This window comes from Rhinoderma darwinii, chromosome 6 (assembly GCF_050947455.1).
Source record: "Rhinoderma darwinii isolate aRhiDar2 chromosome 6, aRhiDar2.hap1, whole genome shotgun sequence".
NCBI classification, from domain to species: Eukaryota; Metazoa; Chordata; class Amphibia; order Anura; family Rhinodermatidae; genus Rhinoderma; species Rhinoderma darwinii.
In genome coordinates, this window is record NC_134692.1 from 112,236,784 (window position 1) to 112,256,591 (window position 19,808).

The 19,808-nt window shown below is 43.0% G+C and overlaps 1 protein-coding gene across 2 annotated transcripts in view; it reads left to right on the plus strand.

Annotated features, from left to right (window-relative positions):
* Positions 1-19,808, plus strand: part of PARN (poly(A)-specific ribonuclease) — a 101,816-nt gene that overhangs the window by 77,503 nt on the left and 4,505 nt on the right. Inside the window, exons 22-23 of one of the 2 annotated variants that reach the window (XM_075830124.1) lie at positions 11,400-11,589; positions 15,442-15,608. In XM_075830124.1, coding sequence (XP_075686239.1) covers positions 11,400-11,589; positions 15,442-15,608 — 357 coding nt within the window. The remainder of the gene's footprint in view (positions 1-11,399; positions 11,590-15,441; positions 15,609-19,808) is intronic. The other variant, XM_075830125.1, reaches the window with a different exon arrangement.

A 19,808-nucleotide genomic window follows, 5' to 3' on the forward strand; every position in this document is an offset into this window, starting at 1 on the left:
ATTTTAAGGGAGTGGGCCCTTTCTCTTTTAAGGCGCGCCCCGTGTTTTATGAGGACCCCCCTGAGAACGCATTTAAGGGCTTCCCAACGAACCAAGGGGGACGTGTCATCCTGGGCATGATCAAGTGTGAAATGTTCCACAGTTTGAAGCAAATCAGCATGGCACACCCCATCCAGGAGCAGGGACTCATTCAGTCTCCAAGTCCAGGGGCCTTTAGTGATGAAGGGGAGATGTAAAGTACAATATACCGGGGCATGGTCAGACCACAGGATACTGCCAATGGACGTAGAGGCTACCCAGGGGAGAGCATGTTGCTGAAGGAAAATGTAATCCAAGCGACTGTAGGTGCCATGCGGATGGGAGTAAAAACTATAATCCTTATCCGTGGGATGTTGAATGCGCCATGCATCACACAGTTGAAGTTGTAGGAGAGCTCGCCTCGCCCGCCTAATAGCACCGTATGCAACACTAGAACGACCAGTAGAATTATCCACCGTCGGATCCAGAGTAAGGTTAAAGTCTCCGCACAGCACCACAGTCCCCCGGACTACCGGAAGGGCGGTTTCTATAAGTTGAAGAATGAAGGGCACCTGACCCTGGTTAGGAGCATAAGCGTTAATCACCGTGAATTCCCTCCCACCAATATTAAGCACTAAGATGAGGTATCTCGCCTCGGGATCCACAACAAGATTGACAACCTGATGGGGGAGAGACTTGTGGAGGGCTATGGCAACCCCACACGATCTGGAAAGGGGATTATTACTGAAATGCCACGTAGTGTAGTGTTTGTGCTTGATAGTAGGGGCATGTCCCTCCTTAAAATGTGTCTCCTGGAAGCATGCGATGTGTACCTTACGCTTGTGTAGATGGTGTAAGATTTGCGCCCGCTTTTCAGGAACATTCAGCCCCTTCACGTTGAAGGAGGCAATATTAAGGTCAGCCATGGATGCAGACTAAACGGCTCACTGAGGTATGCCGGGTAGCGCACGAAGGATCGGAGTCCAGGATCACCAGGAGGGAAGCAGAGGAGGGAAACAAGCTAGGAGTAAAGAACAGAGCATTAGAGAAAAACACAGACATAAAATCAAACAAAAAAGGCAGTACGAAAACAACTGCCGCACAAACTAAGCGCACAATTGCGGAAGACCAAAAATTCGGTCCAAAACCTACAGGGGGAAGGTGACAACTATGCATAAGAGTTATCCGCACTCCCTAGCGTACAATAATATAAGTATTAACAGCTTAACATCATTTGCACACTTTAAATAACGAGAGAGGAAGACATTGGAAGGCATCTGAAGGTAATACTCAGAGCAACAAGCAATCTTGAAATCAGACATCAAGTAAGTAAGTAAAAGGAGGAATTCCAGGAGCGACAGTCCGGATCATCATGCCGAACGGGCGGTCTCCATGGGTGGAGTAGGGTCACGTTCTTGTCGGCGTCTAGATCGTCTGCGAGGTCCACGCGGAGGACGACCCTCCGCCACAGCTAGGGGCCCAGAGAACGGGCGTCTCCCCCGCGATCCCCCGCCAGCAGAGGATAACAACGAGGGCCACTCCGGTAATGCAACATGAGGAAGGTTCAAGTCCCGCAAGAAACCAGGCAGGTCGGCCGGGGATCGCACAGTATAGGTACGGCCCTCCTGTCGAACCATCAGGGCAAACGGGAAGCCCCACCTGTAGATGATGTCCCGGTTCCGGAGCACCTCCAGCAGGGGTTTGAGAGCAGCTCTTTGCGCCAGCGTGTGTCGAGATAAATCCGGCAAAATACGCAACTGCGTGCCTTGGTGGAGAATGATGGGCTGCCGTCGGATTTTTTGGAGGATAGAGTCCTTGATTGCGTAAAAATGGATTCGGCAGATGACATCCCTCGGCCGAGGATCATCAACACTTACAGGGCGGAGAGCTCTATGTGCCCGGTCGATCTCTATATGGGTATTCGGCGGACGGCCTAGTAAAGTATTGAAGATGGTGGAGAGAGTCGAAAACAGCTCAGACGCAGGAACAGATTCGGGCAATCCTCGAACACGTAGGTTGTTCCTCCTATTACGGTTTTCAATATCATCAAGGTGCTGCTGCAAAGTGAACAACTGAGCTGAGTGCTGCTGAATAGTGGATTGGATATCTGCAATAGTGGCATTATCAGCCACCCGGTCCTGCGTAAGAGTGTCCACCCTCGTAGAAAGTGAGGAAAGTTCAGCACGAAACTGTGTAAACTCCAGCTTGCATTCTTCAACGATCTGTCTGGCAAAGGACGTCATATCAGCCCTAGTAGGCAACAATTGAACAAGCTGGCGGATATCTGAGAGAGTCGCCGGCCGATTTTCACATATAGATCCAGACGACGGGTCAGTAAAACTTAATCCCCTACTGGCTGGGGTGTCCACTTCAGGCGACGGGAGTGGGTGCAATTGAGGACCTTGGCCACTTGCAGGTAGTGCAGGCATAGCCCCAGGGTGCTGGGGAGCTCCCATAGGCAGGGTCGAGGCTATGGTTGTTGGGGCATTGGGGAAGCTGTGCCATGCGGAGCCAGAGGACCAAGAGGGAGAGGCCCCCACCAGCCCAGGGTCCCTGGGTGGGAGGGGAAGATCTGGAGCTATCAGTCCCACAGCGTGTGAGGTGAGCTGGGTGATGGGAGGCTCAGGGCCTCGGTACTCACTGTGCCTCCTAGCTAGCTCCTCCAACTGCAGCACTGCAGGCAGGGCAGGTGTGGTGTCTCTCACTCCCGGGGATGGTAGTAGGCCGCTGTCGGGTCTCGGAAGGAGAGGGCCCGCAGGCCATGAGAGCAGTGACGGGGGAGGGTGGTGTCCTGGCATGCGCAGGCCCTCCGGAGAAAGCCGGCCGCCATCTTGAGAGGCCACATGGTCCTGTGACAGGGGAACGGCGTCCGCCGCTACAGGGGCCCCTAATGCCTCCCAGCTAGACCGGGGATCTGGTGCCTCTGGGTCCGGTACCTTCTGCGTTGGCACACTCTCTTCCGGAGCAGCTGAAAGGAGGGCCGTGCTCTCCAGAGCAGGCCCGCATCCGCACGCCTCATGGTCCCGGCGGCCATCTTGGAGATCGGCAGGCGCTGTCGGCCGTGCCGCAGGATACATCACAGCCCGGGAAGGAGACAGAGGACCGGGGACCTTCAAGATCTGCACCTCAGAGGGTGAGTGGACGTGTCCTGCTGCCATCTCCGGCACCCCTGTGCACTGGTCCGTTGGGGATGTAGAGGTCGGGCGGCCATCTTGACCACCGGCCTCGGCCCGCGTCGCAGCCCGCAGCTGCATCTGGGGCTGTCGCCCAAAATAATCCCCGATATCGCGCTGGGGCGATTTGGGGCATGTAGGGGCTGCTGCCTTCGTTTTTTTTGAATTCTTCCCCATAGCTGGGAGCGGATGTCAGCCGATTTCGGGAACGCTAAGAGAGGAGCTGGAGAGAGCACGTCTTCACTCTCCCATAGCTGGCCACGCCCCCCCCGAAAAATGCTTATTTTAATGTATGGATAATAAAAAAATAATAGTGCATGGGAGTGCACGGAAAGCACGAGTGAGCTCACATTTTTTTCCCCCTGTTTCTCAGCTATTGCAGGCATTGTAAAAGTAATATTAGAGAATGGTAGAACTAGCAATTATTGTCATTATCGGAATAGCTTGCTTTCACTACAGTTGTGTTCAAAGCTGCACAACTACCAGCAGGCTGCGGTCTTATCACAAGGCACTGCATACACACGCTGACTTGGGGCCCTTTTACACGGGCCAATTATCGGGCAAATGAGCGTTCACGGAACGCTAGTACCTAATCAGTGCTCTGTAAACAGGGCAACGATCAGCCGATGAACGAGCTAACGCTCGTTCATCGGCTGATTGTATTGTTTATGCTGCAAGAAATATTGTGGTTGTTGTCAGCACATCTCCCTGTGTAAACGGGAAGACGCGCTGCCGACGTGATAGAAATGTATGGAGACGAGCGATCGTAGTAACAAGTGCTCGTCCCCATAGCTGCTTGTGAAAGGAGGAAACTAGCGCCGATCAACGAGCTGTCTCGTTGATCGGCGCTCATTTACACGACCCATGGCTGGCCATGTAAGAGGACCCTTAGTGTGTTACTACTTTTTTAAAGACTATTTAATATTAGACTCTAATTAAAAAAATTAAATCGAATTTATTACCTAATTTGATGTTCGGAGATCAATTTATGCTGCGGAATCGCTGCTTTTCTGTTCCAAGTTTTTTTCCAATTAATTCAATGGGGAGGTAAAACCTGCAACAAATAGTAGAGGTTGCAATGATTCCACCACATAAATTGCAACTCGGGGGGGGGGGGGGGGGGAGAAAAATTTTACTTGCCAAGAGCTTTTTGCGTCCAGCCCACCAGCCTCCATGGATGATGTTTCACCCCATATGACTGCTGCATTAAAATGGAATCAGTCAGTCCACCTCTTCGGGTATGTTCACACACACTAATTACGGACGTAATTCGGGCGGTTTTGCCCCGAATAACGTCCGAAAAATGCGGCTTGAAAGCGTTGACAAACATCTGCCCATTGAAAGCAATGGGCTGACGTTTGTCTGTTCTCACGAGGCGTATATTTACGCGCCGCTGTCAAATGACGGCGCGTAAATAGACGCCCGCGTCAAAGAAGTGACCTGTCACTTCTTGGGGCGTAATTGGAGCCGTTATTCATTGATTCCAATGAAAAGCAGCGCCAATTACGTCCGTAATGGACGCGGCGTTCAAGCGCCTGCACATGCCGTTGCGGCTGAAATTACGGGGACGGACGCTGCCGTGTGATCATACCCTCCCTGTTTGAGCAATTGTGCGTATCTCTGTAATAGGTTTCCTTTAAGTTAGTGCTCCATGGTTTTTTCGCGACTCCCAAAATGAATGCAACGCAACTTTAATGTTTTTTTTAACTACTGTATGGAAAAAAGTCATGAGACCTTTACAAAAAAAACCTGATCATACGACCCCTTTACCCATATTGAAACCGCGTTTGTGTTGATGTAATCCCACATCTTTCAACATTTGCAACCCCATTTGAGGGACACTTTTAAGCCCCGTGCATTATCTGCCCAGGAACAAAAACATCCTGACAACAGATTTTTGTGCAAATTTGCAGGTTAGCTCACATTGTGGCCCATTCGCTGGAGAATCCCTCGAAAAACAGGATGGTTAGAAATTATAACAATCCCCAGTTTTTACCTAGACTTGCAGGCATTGATGTGGAGCCCTAGCCTAGGTTGAGTGGTTTTCCAGGGGCTGTGTTTGGCAGGGCTGCAATGCAAGACACAGCCCATGGACTAGTGTGGCATGGTTTCTAGACAATAAGACATTTTTTTTTTAATTTAGTGATCCTAAAAAAAATCTTTTTGGAATGGTAATGTCTTCATAAATGTACTTGGAACTTTTTGACTATCAGGTGAAATCGTGATGTCAAGTTTTCCATTGTTAGACTTTCTTTATAATACATATCCGCATACAGCCCGATCTACAGGGAATAGCATTTAGTTGTTAAAGAGGCTCTGTCACCAGATTCTCAAATCCCTATCTCCTATTGCATGTGATCGGCGCTGCAATGTAGATAACAGTAACGTTTTGTTTTTTTAAAAACGTTCATTTTTGGCCAAGTTATGAGCTATTTTATATTTATATGCAAATGAGCTTTGAAATGGACAATTGGGCGTTTTTTTTTTCGCTATGTCCAACTGGGCGTGTATCATGTTTTTAACTGGGCGTGTTTACGTGTATGACGCTGACCAATCAGTGACCAGTCAGCGTCATACACTCCTCTCCATTCATTTACACAGCAGCGATGTGCAGCCACATACACAGAGATTAACGTTAATCAAGTGTCCTGATAATGAATACACATGATCATCCAGCCTGGACGTCATGTGTATTCAGAATCCTGACACTTCTGACTCTTTTCTTTTGAGATTTCCAGCAAGGGAAACGAAATCTCGTTTACCTCCATAATCTCGCGAGATTACGTGTGGCTTGCTGGAATCTCACAGAAAAGATTCAGAAGTGTCAGGATTCTGAGTACACATGACGTCCAGGCTGGATTTCATGTGTATTCATTATCAGGACACTTGATTAACGTTAATCTCTGTGTATGTGGCTGCACATCGCTGCTGTGTAAATGAATGGAGAGGAGTGTATGATGCGGACTGGTCACTGATTGGTCAGCGTCATACACGTAAACACGCCCAGTTAAAAACACAATACACGCCCAGTTGGACATAACGAAAAAAAAAGCCCAGTTGTCCATTTCAAAGCTCATTTGCATATATATATAAATAAAAATAGCTCATAACTTGGCCAAAAATGACCGTTTTTAAAAACAAAACAAAGACGTTACTGTTATCTAAATTGCAGCGCCGATCACATGCAATAGGAGATAGGGATTTGAGAATCTGGTGACAGAGCCTCTTTAATAAGAGGGCTTGGGAGGGAGTAGAGCTGCCACTCCTTGGCCCATGAGTCACTTTGTAGGGTGCACAGGTATGATGATAAAAGCATTCTTTGAGTGACAGGCGTTTGGCTCGCTTCCCTTCGCCCTTTAGCCATCACTTGGCCATGGACCAAACAGCCACAATCTGCCCAAGGTGGATTCTTTATCAAAAACTAAATCAGAAGTTCCTCGTTTAAAATTGTTGTATTTCTTTGCTTTAGGCATTCATTATCATGATGCTACAGAATTTGAAATCTGTGGCACCCTTGTGGCATTTTCTTTCTTCTAAATTTTGAAGTTGGGCTCAAAATAGTTCCCCCATGCCATATCACTTAGATATTCATTTCAACATATTCATCAAGCCACATCCTGTTCAAACAACAAGAGAAATGTTGGTAGGTATCCTGGGTGGATGAAATGGCTTCACATTCAGACTCGTGGTTCTTTTCAAGCTCTGATTTTCATTTGATATCTGAGGTTGCTTTCCCCTCTGGTCAGGTCTAACAAAACGGCATCTACCACCATGGGCCCTGGCATCAGTAGAAGTTGTATTTAACTGTAAAGTGTCCGCCACCCTACATCGATCCAAAATTATTCTTGTGGACTACACTGGTGTAATTCAACTGCAAACTCAATGTCCAGACATTGTGTAGTCCCAGCCCTCTTCTTCATTTTCAGTGGCCTGCCAATCCTTACAGGGTTTTTAGTTTTTTTTTTTGATGTATTCACTGTATGGGCCTCCGGTGCTTTTTCAGTCTCTGCGGCTGACACTACTTTTGTATGCATACATGTTAACGTTTTTATTAAATAGCAGCGAGACCGGGGACAATACCCTTTTTCTACTGTAGAATAAAAAAAAAAAACAGACGGTTAAGTTGGAAACTGCAGAGGACACTAGTTGACAGCCAATTCATTTTGCTGATTCATCCGTTCTCCATATGGCTCGGAGCCAGAGCTTGGCTTGCAGATTAAAGTCTGAAAGCTGCAAAGCTGCTGGGACTTGAAGGAATGTTGGTAAATTGTTGCTGTATGAAGGCAGGCAATAAAAAGAATTTTTTTTTTTTGTCCTAAGTATTATTCTGTGTTGGTTAAGGCATGAAAGCCACTAAGTTTCTCACTTAACATTGATCTCTCGTCTTGCAATAACTTGGATATAAGGCACATGCTTGAAATCCAGGCTTTTTGCCTTGTGCTTTTAGTTTCTTAATGGTGTGCACAAACTTTTTCCATACATAGATCATTAAAATGACTTTTGTGGAATTTTAGAAATACAATGTAGTCTCCACCTTTTGACGTCTATATGAAGATATGCTTTGAGACTATTTTTTTTTTAATTTATTTTGTTTTTAGGGTCAAATGCTCTAAGTAAATGTAAGTACTTGACTTCTTCTGACAAGTTAATAAGTGTCCTGTTGCTCCTTCGTTATTTTTGTATTTGGTGAAGCTGGATTGCACCAGAACGGCTGACCTCGCGGCTTCTGCATGGTTATCCGTGTGAATGAGAAATCTTTTTTTAGTTATGCAGGGAGTATGGAAAAGCTTGGCAATGACCCCGTGCAATTGGGCTTTTTAGTCTGGTTTCGGCTTTTGCTTATTTTAAGGGTATTTTATATTTTGTTCAGATCACTACGAGATATGTGCTCAAATAATGGACGTTTTCATTAGTCTCACCAAAAGTTTTTTTTTCCTCTGAAAAATGACCACATCAGGGATGTTCAGGACTACTGCCAGCGAAGACCTTTCCTCCACTTTTGCTGATGTGTTCTGCTTATGGGGCAGTCTAAGCCAGTATATTTAGTGTGTAATTATCATATACTGGAATCCTACATAGGCTTGACACACCAACGTTGTTTGCTGGCGCCACTGCAAAGTAAACCTGTTGATTTACGTAAAGACTCCATAAAAAAATTCTGCTAGTTTTTGTTTTTACCAGTGAGCAATGTGGAAGGTATGTGACGAATCAATGGCTGCTCATTAAAAGAAACCTTTGTTTGACGTGCTTTTGAGAGATGACGCAGAGTTGCCTAGAAGCTGTGTTCTGTTTGAGAAGGCCTAAAATTATTAAGTGTTTAATCTTCTAGTTCCTATACTTTGTCAATCATACAGTTAAAGTGGTTGTGTGGGCATGGGCGGCTTTTCATACTGATGACCTATCCACAGGATCGTAAACAAGTTATCCACAGCACTCACTTGATCGGAATATCTCCACGCAATTTCAAAAGGATGCAATTTCCATGTCTTGAGGACCACATCCACATGGCAAAGGTGTAAAAGTGTTTTATTAACACATCCCAAATATAAAGAGCTACGTTTCGACTCGAAACGTATCTCTTTATATTTGGGATGTGTTAATAAAACACTTTTTTTATACCTTTTTGCTCTTGGATGCTATCCACCGGATAAGTCCTCAGTGTATGATCGTAGGGGTACGACACCCGGACCCTTCACCTATCCGCTGTTCCAGCTGCATCCGGGCACCCGATGTCCGTGCCGGAAACAGATTTCTCTGGTGAGAGAATAGCGGCCGTACTGCACCTATACTAGTGAATAGGTGCAGAGTTGCAGTGTGGCTGCTATACAGTGTACGGAGCCATCTGCTTGCAACACCGGCCACTGCATAACATCTGGTGCACCGATTGTATACTGATGACCTATCCTGTGGATAAGTCGTCAGTATGAAAAATCGCTCCGTGCCCAGAGAGCCCCTTTTAAGGTGCAATAAGAGCATTGTGGATTTGAGTTTTAATTTTTACTGTGTTTGGAAAATCACATACTGATTTTATAAATGGGATGCCTGTCTGTGAGAGATACTATTCGGGCTGTTGGTCCACAACTGCAGCGATGCAATGTGTGGGGGTTCATGAGAAAAGGGAAAGATTAGTTAGCTGCTCCCAATTTTCAAAACTTGATGTGAAATACTTCTGATGAGGTCTCCTCTTTGTTAGCTTGTCATACCCTACTGCAAAGCCCAAATAATGGCTTGATAATTGTATAGGGCAGCAAAATTGGCACATCTATGACCAGCATAATTGGACCGATCTAACGTGAGATAAAATCATAAGCTGAGAATATGGTCGCTTTGCTTTCCATTTACAAGTTGGTTCTCCGCTCCAGTACCCAAGAAGTCTAGATCTCAGGATGCTCCATGCTTGTGACCATTCATAATGCAGTGCCCACACCAATATTTGGAAGATTTTCAACATAGGACTTTTTGGAGGTACTTGAGCACGGAAGTTCGTACTGATCACAATACACGTGGTCTTTCCATCATTGTTCACCAAGAACAGGAACGGGTCCTATCACAATAGAGAAGGGAAACCTTCCCATACTTTTCCTTTAGCATTCATTCCTGTCTCTGGTGAATAATGATTGACAGGAGAATTGATCTCCTGAGAATCAGAGTGAAGTAGCCTCCGGCCCCAGTCCTTCTTGAAATACTAAATTTAGCAGCTTCCTTGCCGGTCATGTGATGTCACACACATGAGCAACTGTGAGGCTACATGCAAACTACCGTATTTTTCATCAGTAATTACGGACAGTAGTTATGGACCCATTCATTTCTATTGGCCACGGACACCTTTCAGAATTTTTACTGATGGGTGTTCATGCTGAAAAAATGATAGAACCTGTCCTATTCTTGTCCGTAATTACGGCACGGACTCTCCCATAGAAGTCTATGGGAGCTTCCGTAAATACGGATTGCTACGGATGTGCATCTGTAAACCATCCGCATTTATGGAAGCGTTGCTAGGCAACATGTTGACATCATTTGCCTCCTCCCTATTTTTTTTTACAGATGCTTATATACGGATCAAATACGGATGCAATACGCACCATATTTACGGACACCCTTGTAAATAAGGATGAATTACGGATCCGTATTTACAAAGACTGTATTTATTGATAGATGAAAATACGGTCGTGTGCATGGAGCCTGAACGAGATTGGCCAAAGACTCCTTTGTTGGCAGCCAAACTCATTCACAACTTAGGCATTCACAGCCAAAATATGTCCTGAAAAACTGCAACAGGTTTTGTTTTTTTTTAAATAGGGTAATATACATAATTTAGTTGAATATTTAAAGGGGTTGCCTGCTTATTTTTTTATTCATAGAATAGGAAATCATACAGTTCTTTATTATACACTGTATGTATTAGATATTCTGCTTACATACATTTCTTAGTGTAGTAGGTCAATGTCCTTTCACCGTAGAATGATCTAGCCCACAGATCAGTCCTGTGTAATGAATGCATCCATGGTCTAATAGGCTGAATAGGACTAAATATGGTGTCAGTCATGTGACCCCACCCCCCACCCCTCATACATCCAGTGATTCTCCCTAGCATTCGGCTAGTAACCGGGTTACACGATGCACATATATTGGGGCAACATAGCGGACATATCTATGGGCTACGTAAATTGGAATAATAAACTATTGTAACTGCTCTTTGCCAGTACATTTGATTTTTATATAGAAACATACTTTATACACACACACACACACACACACACACCCCCCCACCCACCCACCATTACAGATTTAACCTTGGGTATTGCCATAGAAGATGTGCTTTAATTAAACACTATATTGCAGTATTCATTAATTAAAATCTTCCTTGTTATGGTTATAAGGTGTTCAAATATCAAATGTTCACTCATACTCATTTCATTTGTAAAAATTGCTTTCTAGCTATGCAACTAGTTGTGTCTATTTACTTTTAGCCTGTATGTAGATGCTATGGGTCCACCGGAACGAGAACTCCGATCGGTAACTTCAGTCTTTAGGCACATTTTACCTCATGCCTGGGGCAAAGGAAGGGCTTCCTCTTAGATCCCACACCTATATGCTTACATATGTACTTGTACTCTATATACTTAGGTTCTTAACCATTTTCTGAATTTTTTTTTGTGTTTGCTTTACATAATTGCTTTTAGATGATCCTTCCTTTTTGCCTTGCAGCAGTAAACATCTGCAGATTTGCAGAGAGCTATTGTGTCCAAACATATGCCGAGTACGTTGCAAAAAAAGAGAGACAAAGCCTAACTAAAAGAAAACGAACTGACGATGGATGGATGGACTTTGAGAGGAAGAGGCCGAAAACGCAGTACACGTACGTTCCACAGAACTCCAGATATCATTATTCAAGCAGGTGAACTTAAAGGGGTTTTCCAGGACCAGTTTACACAATCCTATTTAACTGAACATCTAAAATTAATGCACTTTGTGATATACTTGCGTTTGCAATGTTGTTTCTAACCCCCTGTTCCAAAGCCGGGCACGTGATGCATATCCAAAAGTAAAATTAGAACTTCCGCGCTGCCCCGTACATGAGCTATTACTCCCCTTTTCCAGCCGGCTCAATGTACGGTACGTCATTCCTGACGTCACTATACACTGAGGGGGAAGGGGTGGACTGGATACCTAATCTTCTGCATCAGTGCGCCTGCGCTAAATTTAGGCAATGAGCCTTACAGGTGACGGCCGACCAGTGGAAGATTTAGAAGTAAACAAAGCGCAAATTGAGCGCAGTGCGCGTACAGTGAGTAAAATCGGAGAAAAGCATTCTTACACCATCCCTAACCGGCATCTCAAATTAAATTATCGGGAAACGCCTTTTAAAGTTCTTTTGCTTTGTATACCATTAAAAATATCCATTCCCAAAAGTATAAAAGAATAAAAACAACTTGACCATACTGGACACAAACTCCCATATAGCAAAATAAGAGAAGACCATATAGCAAGTGTTACCCCTTACCTACCAAATATATGTAAAAGATCTAATACTTTCAACACGTCTCAATAGATGAGTGCAAATTCAAAAATTAAAAAAAGTTCCAAAAAAAGAATACATAGTACAATTACATCGCACACTACATGCACACAGTGTTATTTCCTGTAAAAGTTCCCTAGACGTGCCCTTATGAACACCCCCATAATTCTCCGGAACAACGTGGACCAGGTAAATATAACATTTGTGGGTGAACATGCACCTTCCCTTCCACTTTAGAGACTCTCTCACCTCAGAGAATCCCCCTAAACTACAACAATCCGTGGAAAGCTTGAAACATGTTAATTCCGAATATGCAATTTTCCTTTCTATTTGCTTGCATTTCCCCCACTGTAAGCATGCAAAAGAGCCGTGCACTGCACGCATAGATAAGATCACTAAGCTCAGCGTTCTAATGGGGGGGACTACTTAAACTGGTCATCAGCATGTAGTGCATGGCCCGTTTGTGGGCTTACAGTGGGGGAATGCAAGTGAGTAGAAAGATCAAAATTGTAGATTCGGTATCTTGGTTGGCTGTTTCCGTAACTCCCATAGAGTAGAATGGAGAGAGCCTCGTGCATGCACGGCCCCATCTCCGCCTGGAATCTGTGGCCATCGGCTTATCAGTGTTGGGTGACACCCCCCCCCCCCCCTGTTCTCGATATCGGTACGGGTTCCAGAGCTGTATAAACCATAAATGTGAATATGCCATAAATGTTTAAGTTGGGGGTACCCCTCTAAATTAGAAGCTTAATATTCCTGTGATGGCTTTCACATCGTGAAATTTAAGCATTTCGTATTTGTTTTACAAAATTCATGACTTATTAAAAAACACCTAGTTCTTTATATTTTGCTTACATGTATCTAAGTTAAAGGCTGACTTTTAAATTCCCTATTAGGGCATTCTGAGTTAGTAGAAGTTGGTCCCACTTTTTTTTTTTTTTTTTTTTTTTTTTTTACCTCCATCAATTAGCTGGTGGAAGACACATTATGTCCATGTATTGCTCAGCTTATTTATTTTAAAGGACACTGTATAATACTTAATTTCCCCTGTGGTGGCGCTGCAGGGGAATTCAACTTTTTGCTTCTAGTTTCCCTCTAATTACAGTGATCACTGGGGATTCCAGCAGCAGGACAACCTGTCATCAGCTTATTTTGGGGGGGGGGATACTTTTTAACCAAAAATGTATTGCTAAAAAGCAGACGACTTTAACTTGTACTTGAGGCCATTATACATGCTTGTAACTAGTCAACCATTTCTGACTTTTTATCCTTTAAATCCCTCCCAAAAATCAAAATCAGATAGTGCTCAGATTAAACCTATAAAAGGTAAAATTAATACTTCTGAAGGACATGCCAAGTGTTTTTGACATTTACAGAAATCATTAATCATGTTGCTCCCTTTTTAATCTATCCCTCGAAGTACTTACAGGCCATACTGGGAATAACATTCATCCTATGTAACAGAACATTATATCTCTAAATTAAACATCTGGCTGGCAGATGTACAACCGTAAAGATAAATTTCTATTAAGTATATAACTAGGGGGGAAGGAGAATATTGAGTCTTAAGTCTGACTGCGTAATGTACAGTAGTTTGTTCTGACCAATGTAGCACTTGAAACCGAAAACTGAAAGGATAGATTGTTTAAAGGGGTTGTCTGGTTTAGAAAACCCATTTTCAAATACCCTTCTAGAAGGGGTCCCTTGTTCAGGTAGCTGGAGGGGAATTAAACACTTGCTGCTGGGTTTCCACACAGACTACAGCTAATCGCTGGGGGCACTTCTAACAAATAGAGACATTGAAAAGCAGACAACCCCTTAGGGGCATTTATGGATTAGCTTTTTATATGCTTTCTCTGCAGACGCCTCTAGAAATGATCTGATGTCTATTGGGTTAGCCCTCCAAAAAAACAAAACGATACTGTATAATCCGCCACCACACACACCACCCTCTTTTATATGCCCTCTCTGGATATATGATGGTAATAGAGGTAGGTCTCCCAATTAGTACCCCTGTCTATTATGCAGAGCAAAGAGCTGCTGAAAACAGTGAGTCTTGTGCTGGAGGACCACACGTATCCACGTATTACACCTTGATTTCAATTTACGTCATGTAACGCTTCAGGTCGGTTTTGGGCGTGTTTACTGTAAATGGGCAGAAGAGCTTCATTTAATTCCGTGTAGATACCACTTAATGGCTCAGGGATAGGAACCAAAAGCAGCTCTCATTGTTCTAGTGATCAGCAGGACCACAGATTTTCTCTTCTGACATTTCTCTGTGACTAATGATTATAGGGGTTTTTGAGTCATAAGAAATTGGTCTATCCTCAGGAAAGGCCATCAATATCTGATCAGTGGGGGTCCGACTCCTGGCACCCCGCCGATCAGCTGTTTTGAAGGGGCTGCAGCGTTCATACGAATGTGTTTCTTCCCATTTAGACTTATTTTCACACGCACAAGTAAAAACGGCTGAAAATGATGGAGCTGTTTTCAAGGGAAAACTGCCTCTGATTTTCGGCTGTTTTTGAAGCAGAAAACTTTGAGGTTGTTTTTTTGGAGCAGTTTTCAATAGACCCTATAAGAAACCGCACCAAACACGGCTCAAGAAGTGACATGCTCGTTGTTTTTACACTCTGGTTTTTAAACCAGCGGCGTAAAAAAACACCCCGTCTGAACTAAACGCAGTTTTTTTTTCTCACTGATTATTGTAAGCTGATTATTGTAAGCTGATAATTGGAAGGTGTTTGTCAGCGTTTCAGTAGCATTTTTCAAGACACCCCGAAATAGACCTGAAAACACTGCGTGTTAACATACCCGAAGAGACCCTTTTTAGATTTTTTATTTTTTTACCTCGCTCCAAATTTGTTTGATCAAACGGTCTAATGTACTGTAAAGTAAGGCAATAATGGTACTGAATGAAAGCATTAATATGTATGGTGGCCTTACTAAGACAATTCCAGTAACAAAATGTTTCACATTAAAAAATAAGTCAACCTTTTCTAGAGTAGAATGTATGTGATTTTGCGTAAAGGGGTTGTCTGGTTTAGATTGTATTCGGGAATATGGATGGTAATGGAGGGGACCCCCACTGGGAAAGTCCTTTATATTAACCAGAGCAGAGCCGCTACAAAGAAGATGCACTTATTCTGTAGGACCTAGAGCACATGTAGATGCTCCAAAATTTGTTAGACCCTAATTTTTCTTTTTCCCTTTCTCCCTGCACATTTTCAGTCTTGATCAAACCCTTTCAACAAATAGGTCTATAAATTCATTAGAGGAAGAACAAGTCCCTGTCAATCCAGAAGAGACTGAAGGCCAGGAAGAAGATGCGTCCAGCCCTACAGCTTCAGATGAAGCAAATAGTAGCAAGCGTCAGAAGACAGACACCGATCAAACAGGTATAATACCTTTCCTTTGAGTTTCCATTTTAACATCTACTTGGATCCAATCCCATTTTAAAATAAATTCTACATACATTCATACATACATACATACATACATACATACATACATACATACATACATACGTGTGTATATTTCCGTCTTCCAAGCTAATGTAAAAAACAAACAAAATTGGTATTGCTGCATCCAATTTATAAACTACGCTAAAAGTTGAATATGTGGCAAAAAATTCTACCAATAAAAACTACAGCTAGTTCCTCAAAAAAAACACTGCAATCGATGAAAAAATAACGTTATGGCTTTCAGAATACAGCGACACAAATTTGTTTTTTTTAAAGAAGTTTTTTTTCTTTGTAAAAGTAGTAAAACATAAAAAAAAACTATATAAATTTGGCATCGCCGTAATCATATTGACCAGCAGAATAAAGTTAATTTGTCGCTTTTACCGGACGTTGGAAGACATAAAAAACGAAATCCAAAAGAAAATGTAGGGATCTGTTTTTCCCAATTCCACCCCCACAAAGAATGTTTTTTCAGTTTCCCAGTACATTATACGGTACTATAAATAGTGCCAATAGAAACTACAACTCCTCCCGCAAAAAACAAGCCTTTGACCACTCCATTGATGGAAAAATAAAGTTATGGCTCATGGAAAGCAGTGAGTGAAAAAACAAAAAATGGCTTGGACTTCAAGGGTTTAAGGGGAGCTACAAACAAGCATCCTGCTGATGGCTTTGGTAACTGAATATGGATCAAACCTCTAGTAAACCCTCCAAGCCTCTGACATTCTTCTTGCTATGTGTGAAGGGGGAGCTCTGACCCCTAATAGAACATTAGATATTTCTATAGAATTGAAAAAACGTTGTATGGCTGGAGGTGCAGGATACTAAGCAAATTAGAAACACATCATTTAAGTTTTAGGGAATGTCCGAATAATAAGTCTGGTGGGTTATGGCCGCTGGGACCCCAGTCTATAGATTCTGCTTTAGTCCATATCCACCATCATTGGAAAGTGACTGTGCATACTTAACCAGTTTTCATTGACAAAGAAATAAGTGAATGAATATTCCGGTTACTACGGGTATTCAACTATCCACTGGTTGGGGTCCCCATTCCTAGTGGTTGGACACCCACCGAATGCTAGAACCTGTTTTCTATAGTCAACATGATTGCATAGACACACAAGCCAAAGAGGTTTCATTTTTAACTCCCAATTTGTCTGTTTTGTATGTGGTAGATACATTTAAAAAAAAATTTCTTCATATTAGTGATATTAACCCCTTCCCGACATTTGTCGTAAGTATACGACATGGAAAGCCAGTGCTTCCCGCAAAATGTCGTATACTTACGACAAATGTTTGGCACCGGCTCAGACGCTTAGTCGTGCCATAATCGCCGGATCTCAGCTGTATCTTACAGCTGACATCCGGCTGTGATGGCGGGGGACCGAAATTAGCTTCAATCCCCGCCATTAACACCTTAAGTGCAGCGCTCAAACGCGAGTGCTGCACTTAAGGTGTTTGCAGCTCATCGGAAACCCCAGCAATGAAATTGCCGGGGTTCCGGTGGCTGCAATGGCAACCGGAGGTCTAATCGGCTTGCTGTCAGTAAATGACTGACAGATCTAATACATTGCACTACGTAGGTAGTGCAATGTATTAGAAAAAAAAAAATCTGACAATACTGGTACTTGAGAAAGTGTAAAAAAAAAAGTTCAAAAATAAGTTTGAAAACAATAAAAGTTTTCAAGTAATAAAATAAAACACAATCCCCTTTTACACTTATCAAGTCCATTATTAATTAAAAATAATAATAAACCATACGTATTTGGTATCGCTGCGACCGTAAAGATCTGAGGTATCAAAATATTATACTATTTATTGCACGCGGTGAACAGCGTAAAAGACTTTACCAGAGTTTCTGTTTTTTGGTCACTTTGCCCTACAAATATTGGAATAAAAAGTGATCAATAAGTCGTATCCAAAAATGGTACCTATAAAAACTATAGCTCGTCTCGCAAAAAGCAAGCCCTCATACAGCTCCGTCGACAAAAATATTAAGTTATGGTTCTCACAGCTTGCGACAGAAAAAAGACATTATTTTTACAAAAGTAATTTTCTTGTGCAAAAAGTTGTAAAACATGAAGTTCTATAAATTCGGTATCGCTGGAATCGTACTGACCCGCAGAATAAAGTTAAAATGTAATTTATAACGCATGGTGAATGCTGTATAAAAAAACAACTAAAATAGCTGTGCCAGAATTGCGGTTTTTTGTTTACCTACCTGGCATCCAAAAAAATAGGATAAAAGGTGATCAAAAAGTTGCATGTAGCCCAAAATGGTACCAATACTAACTACAGCTCGTCCCACAACAAACCAGCCCTCATGTCACTACGTCTCTGAAAAATAAAATTTGGTTAAGGCCCCAATAAGTCAGGAAATAAAAAAAAAAATATGCAGTTGTGCAGGTCCGAGGGGAACATTTCTTCTCTTTCAAGAGGCGATTTATCGAGGACCTAAAATTAGGGAACCAGAAAGGGGAGAGCCCAAACATATCCGCTGGAAGCGACGGTGCCCGTATTATACCCAAACTGCAAAGGTGCAGAGTGTGGACCAAAAGGGGCATAAGAAAGGACGCCATATATCAGTGTGACACCGGGCTGTGCAGAAAGGATTGTTTCACAGCGTAACACACATCTATGGATTATTTTATTATTATTTTACCCCACTATTATACCACCTGACTATGCCCCTTATATACTCTGCCCGGCTTACATGTACCCCCACATTATAAATGAAAACACCAGCAATACTCAAACAAATCTACTACCAAGCAAAATCCGCTCTCCAAAAGCCAAATGGTGCCACCCTCCGCTCTGAACCCTACAGCGTGCCCAAACAGCCGTTGCCTTCCACATATATGGCATCGTCATACCCGGGAGAAACCTTTTAACAATTTTTGGGGTGTGTCTCCAGCGTCATAAGCTGGGCATGACATATTTGCCACTGAATGGCATATCTAGGGAAAAATATAAATTTTTAATTTGCACTATCCGCAGTGCAATAATTTATGGAAAAGACCTGTGGGGTGAAAATGCTCACTAAACCCCTTAATAAATGCCTTGAGGGGTGCAGTTTCCATAATGGGTATCACTTCTCAGGGGTTTCTTTTTATTATTTCACATCTGAGCCTCTGCAGTTGTGAACCAATACTTTTGTAAATCGCCAAATTAGGCCTCAATTTGAAATGGTACGCTTTCAATCCTGAGCCTGGTCGAATGTCCAGGCAAAAGATTAGTGCCCCATGTAGGGTGTTTCTAAAACCAGGAAACACTGCATAATATTTAGAGAGCTGTCTTGTTATGGTGGCACAAACTGGGCACCACATATTGGCATATCTATGGAAAAAAATCCCATTTTCACTCTGCAACATCGAGTGCACACTAATTTCTACAAAACACCTGCAGAGTTAAAATTCTTACTACACCCCTAGGTAAATGCATTGAGGGGTGTAGTTTCCAAAATTGGGTCACTTCCTTGGTTTCCACTGTTTTGGGCCCACAGGCGCCCAGAAACCAATCCAGCAACATCTGCACTCCAAATGGCGGTCCTTCCCTTCTGAGCCCAGCCGTTTGCCCAAACAGCAGTTTATGACCACATATGGGGTATTGCCGTACTCGGGAGAAATTGCTTTACAAATGTTGGGTACTTTTATTCCTTTATTTGTTGAGAAAATGAAAAAAATTTGCGCTAAAGCTACGTCTTATTGAAGAAAAAGGATTGTTTTTATTTTCACTGCCCAATTCTAATAAATTCTATGAAACATCTGTGCGGTCAAAATACTCACTACACCCCTAGATGAATTCCTCAAGAGGTGTAGTTTCCTAAATGGAGTCACTTTTTGGGCGTTTTCATTGTTTTGTCCCCTCAGGGGCTTTGCAAATGTGACATGGCCACCGCAAATCATTCCTGCTAAATGTGATCTCCAAAAGCCAAATAATGCTCTTTTCCTTCTAAGCCCCGCCGTGTGTTCAAACAGCCCTTTATTACCACATGTGGGGTATTGTTTTACTTGGGAGAAATTGCTTTACAAATTTTGTGGTGCTTTTTCTCCTTCAGTCCTTGTGGAAATGAGAAAAAATTAGCTAAACGTACATTTTCTTTGAAAAAAATGTAGATTTTTATTTTCAGGGCCT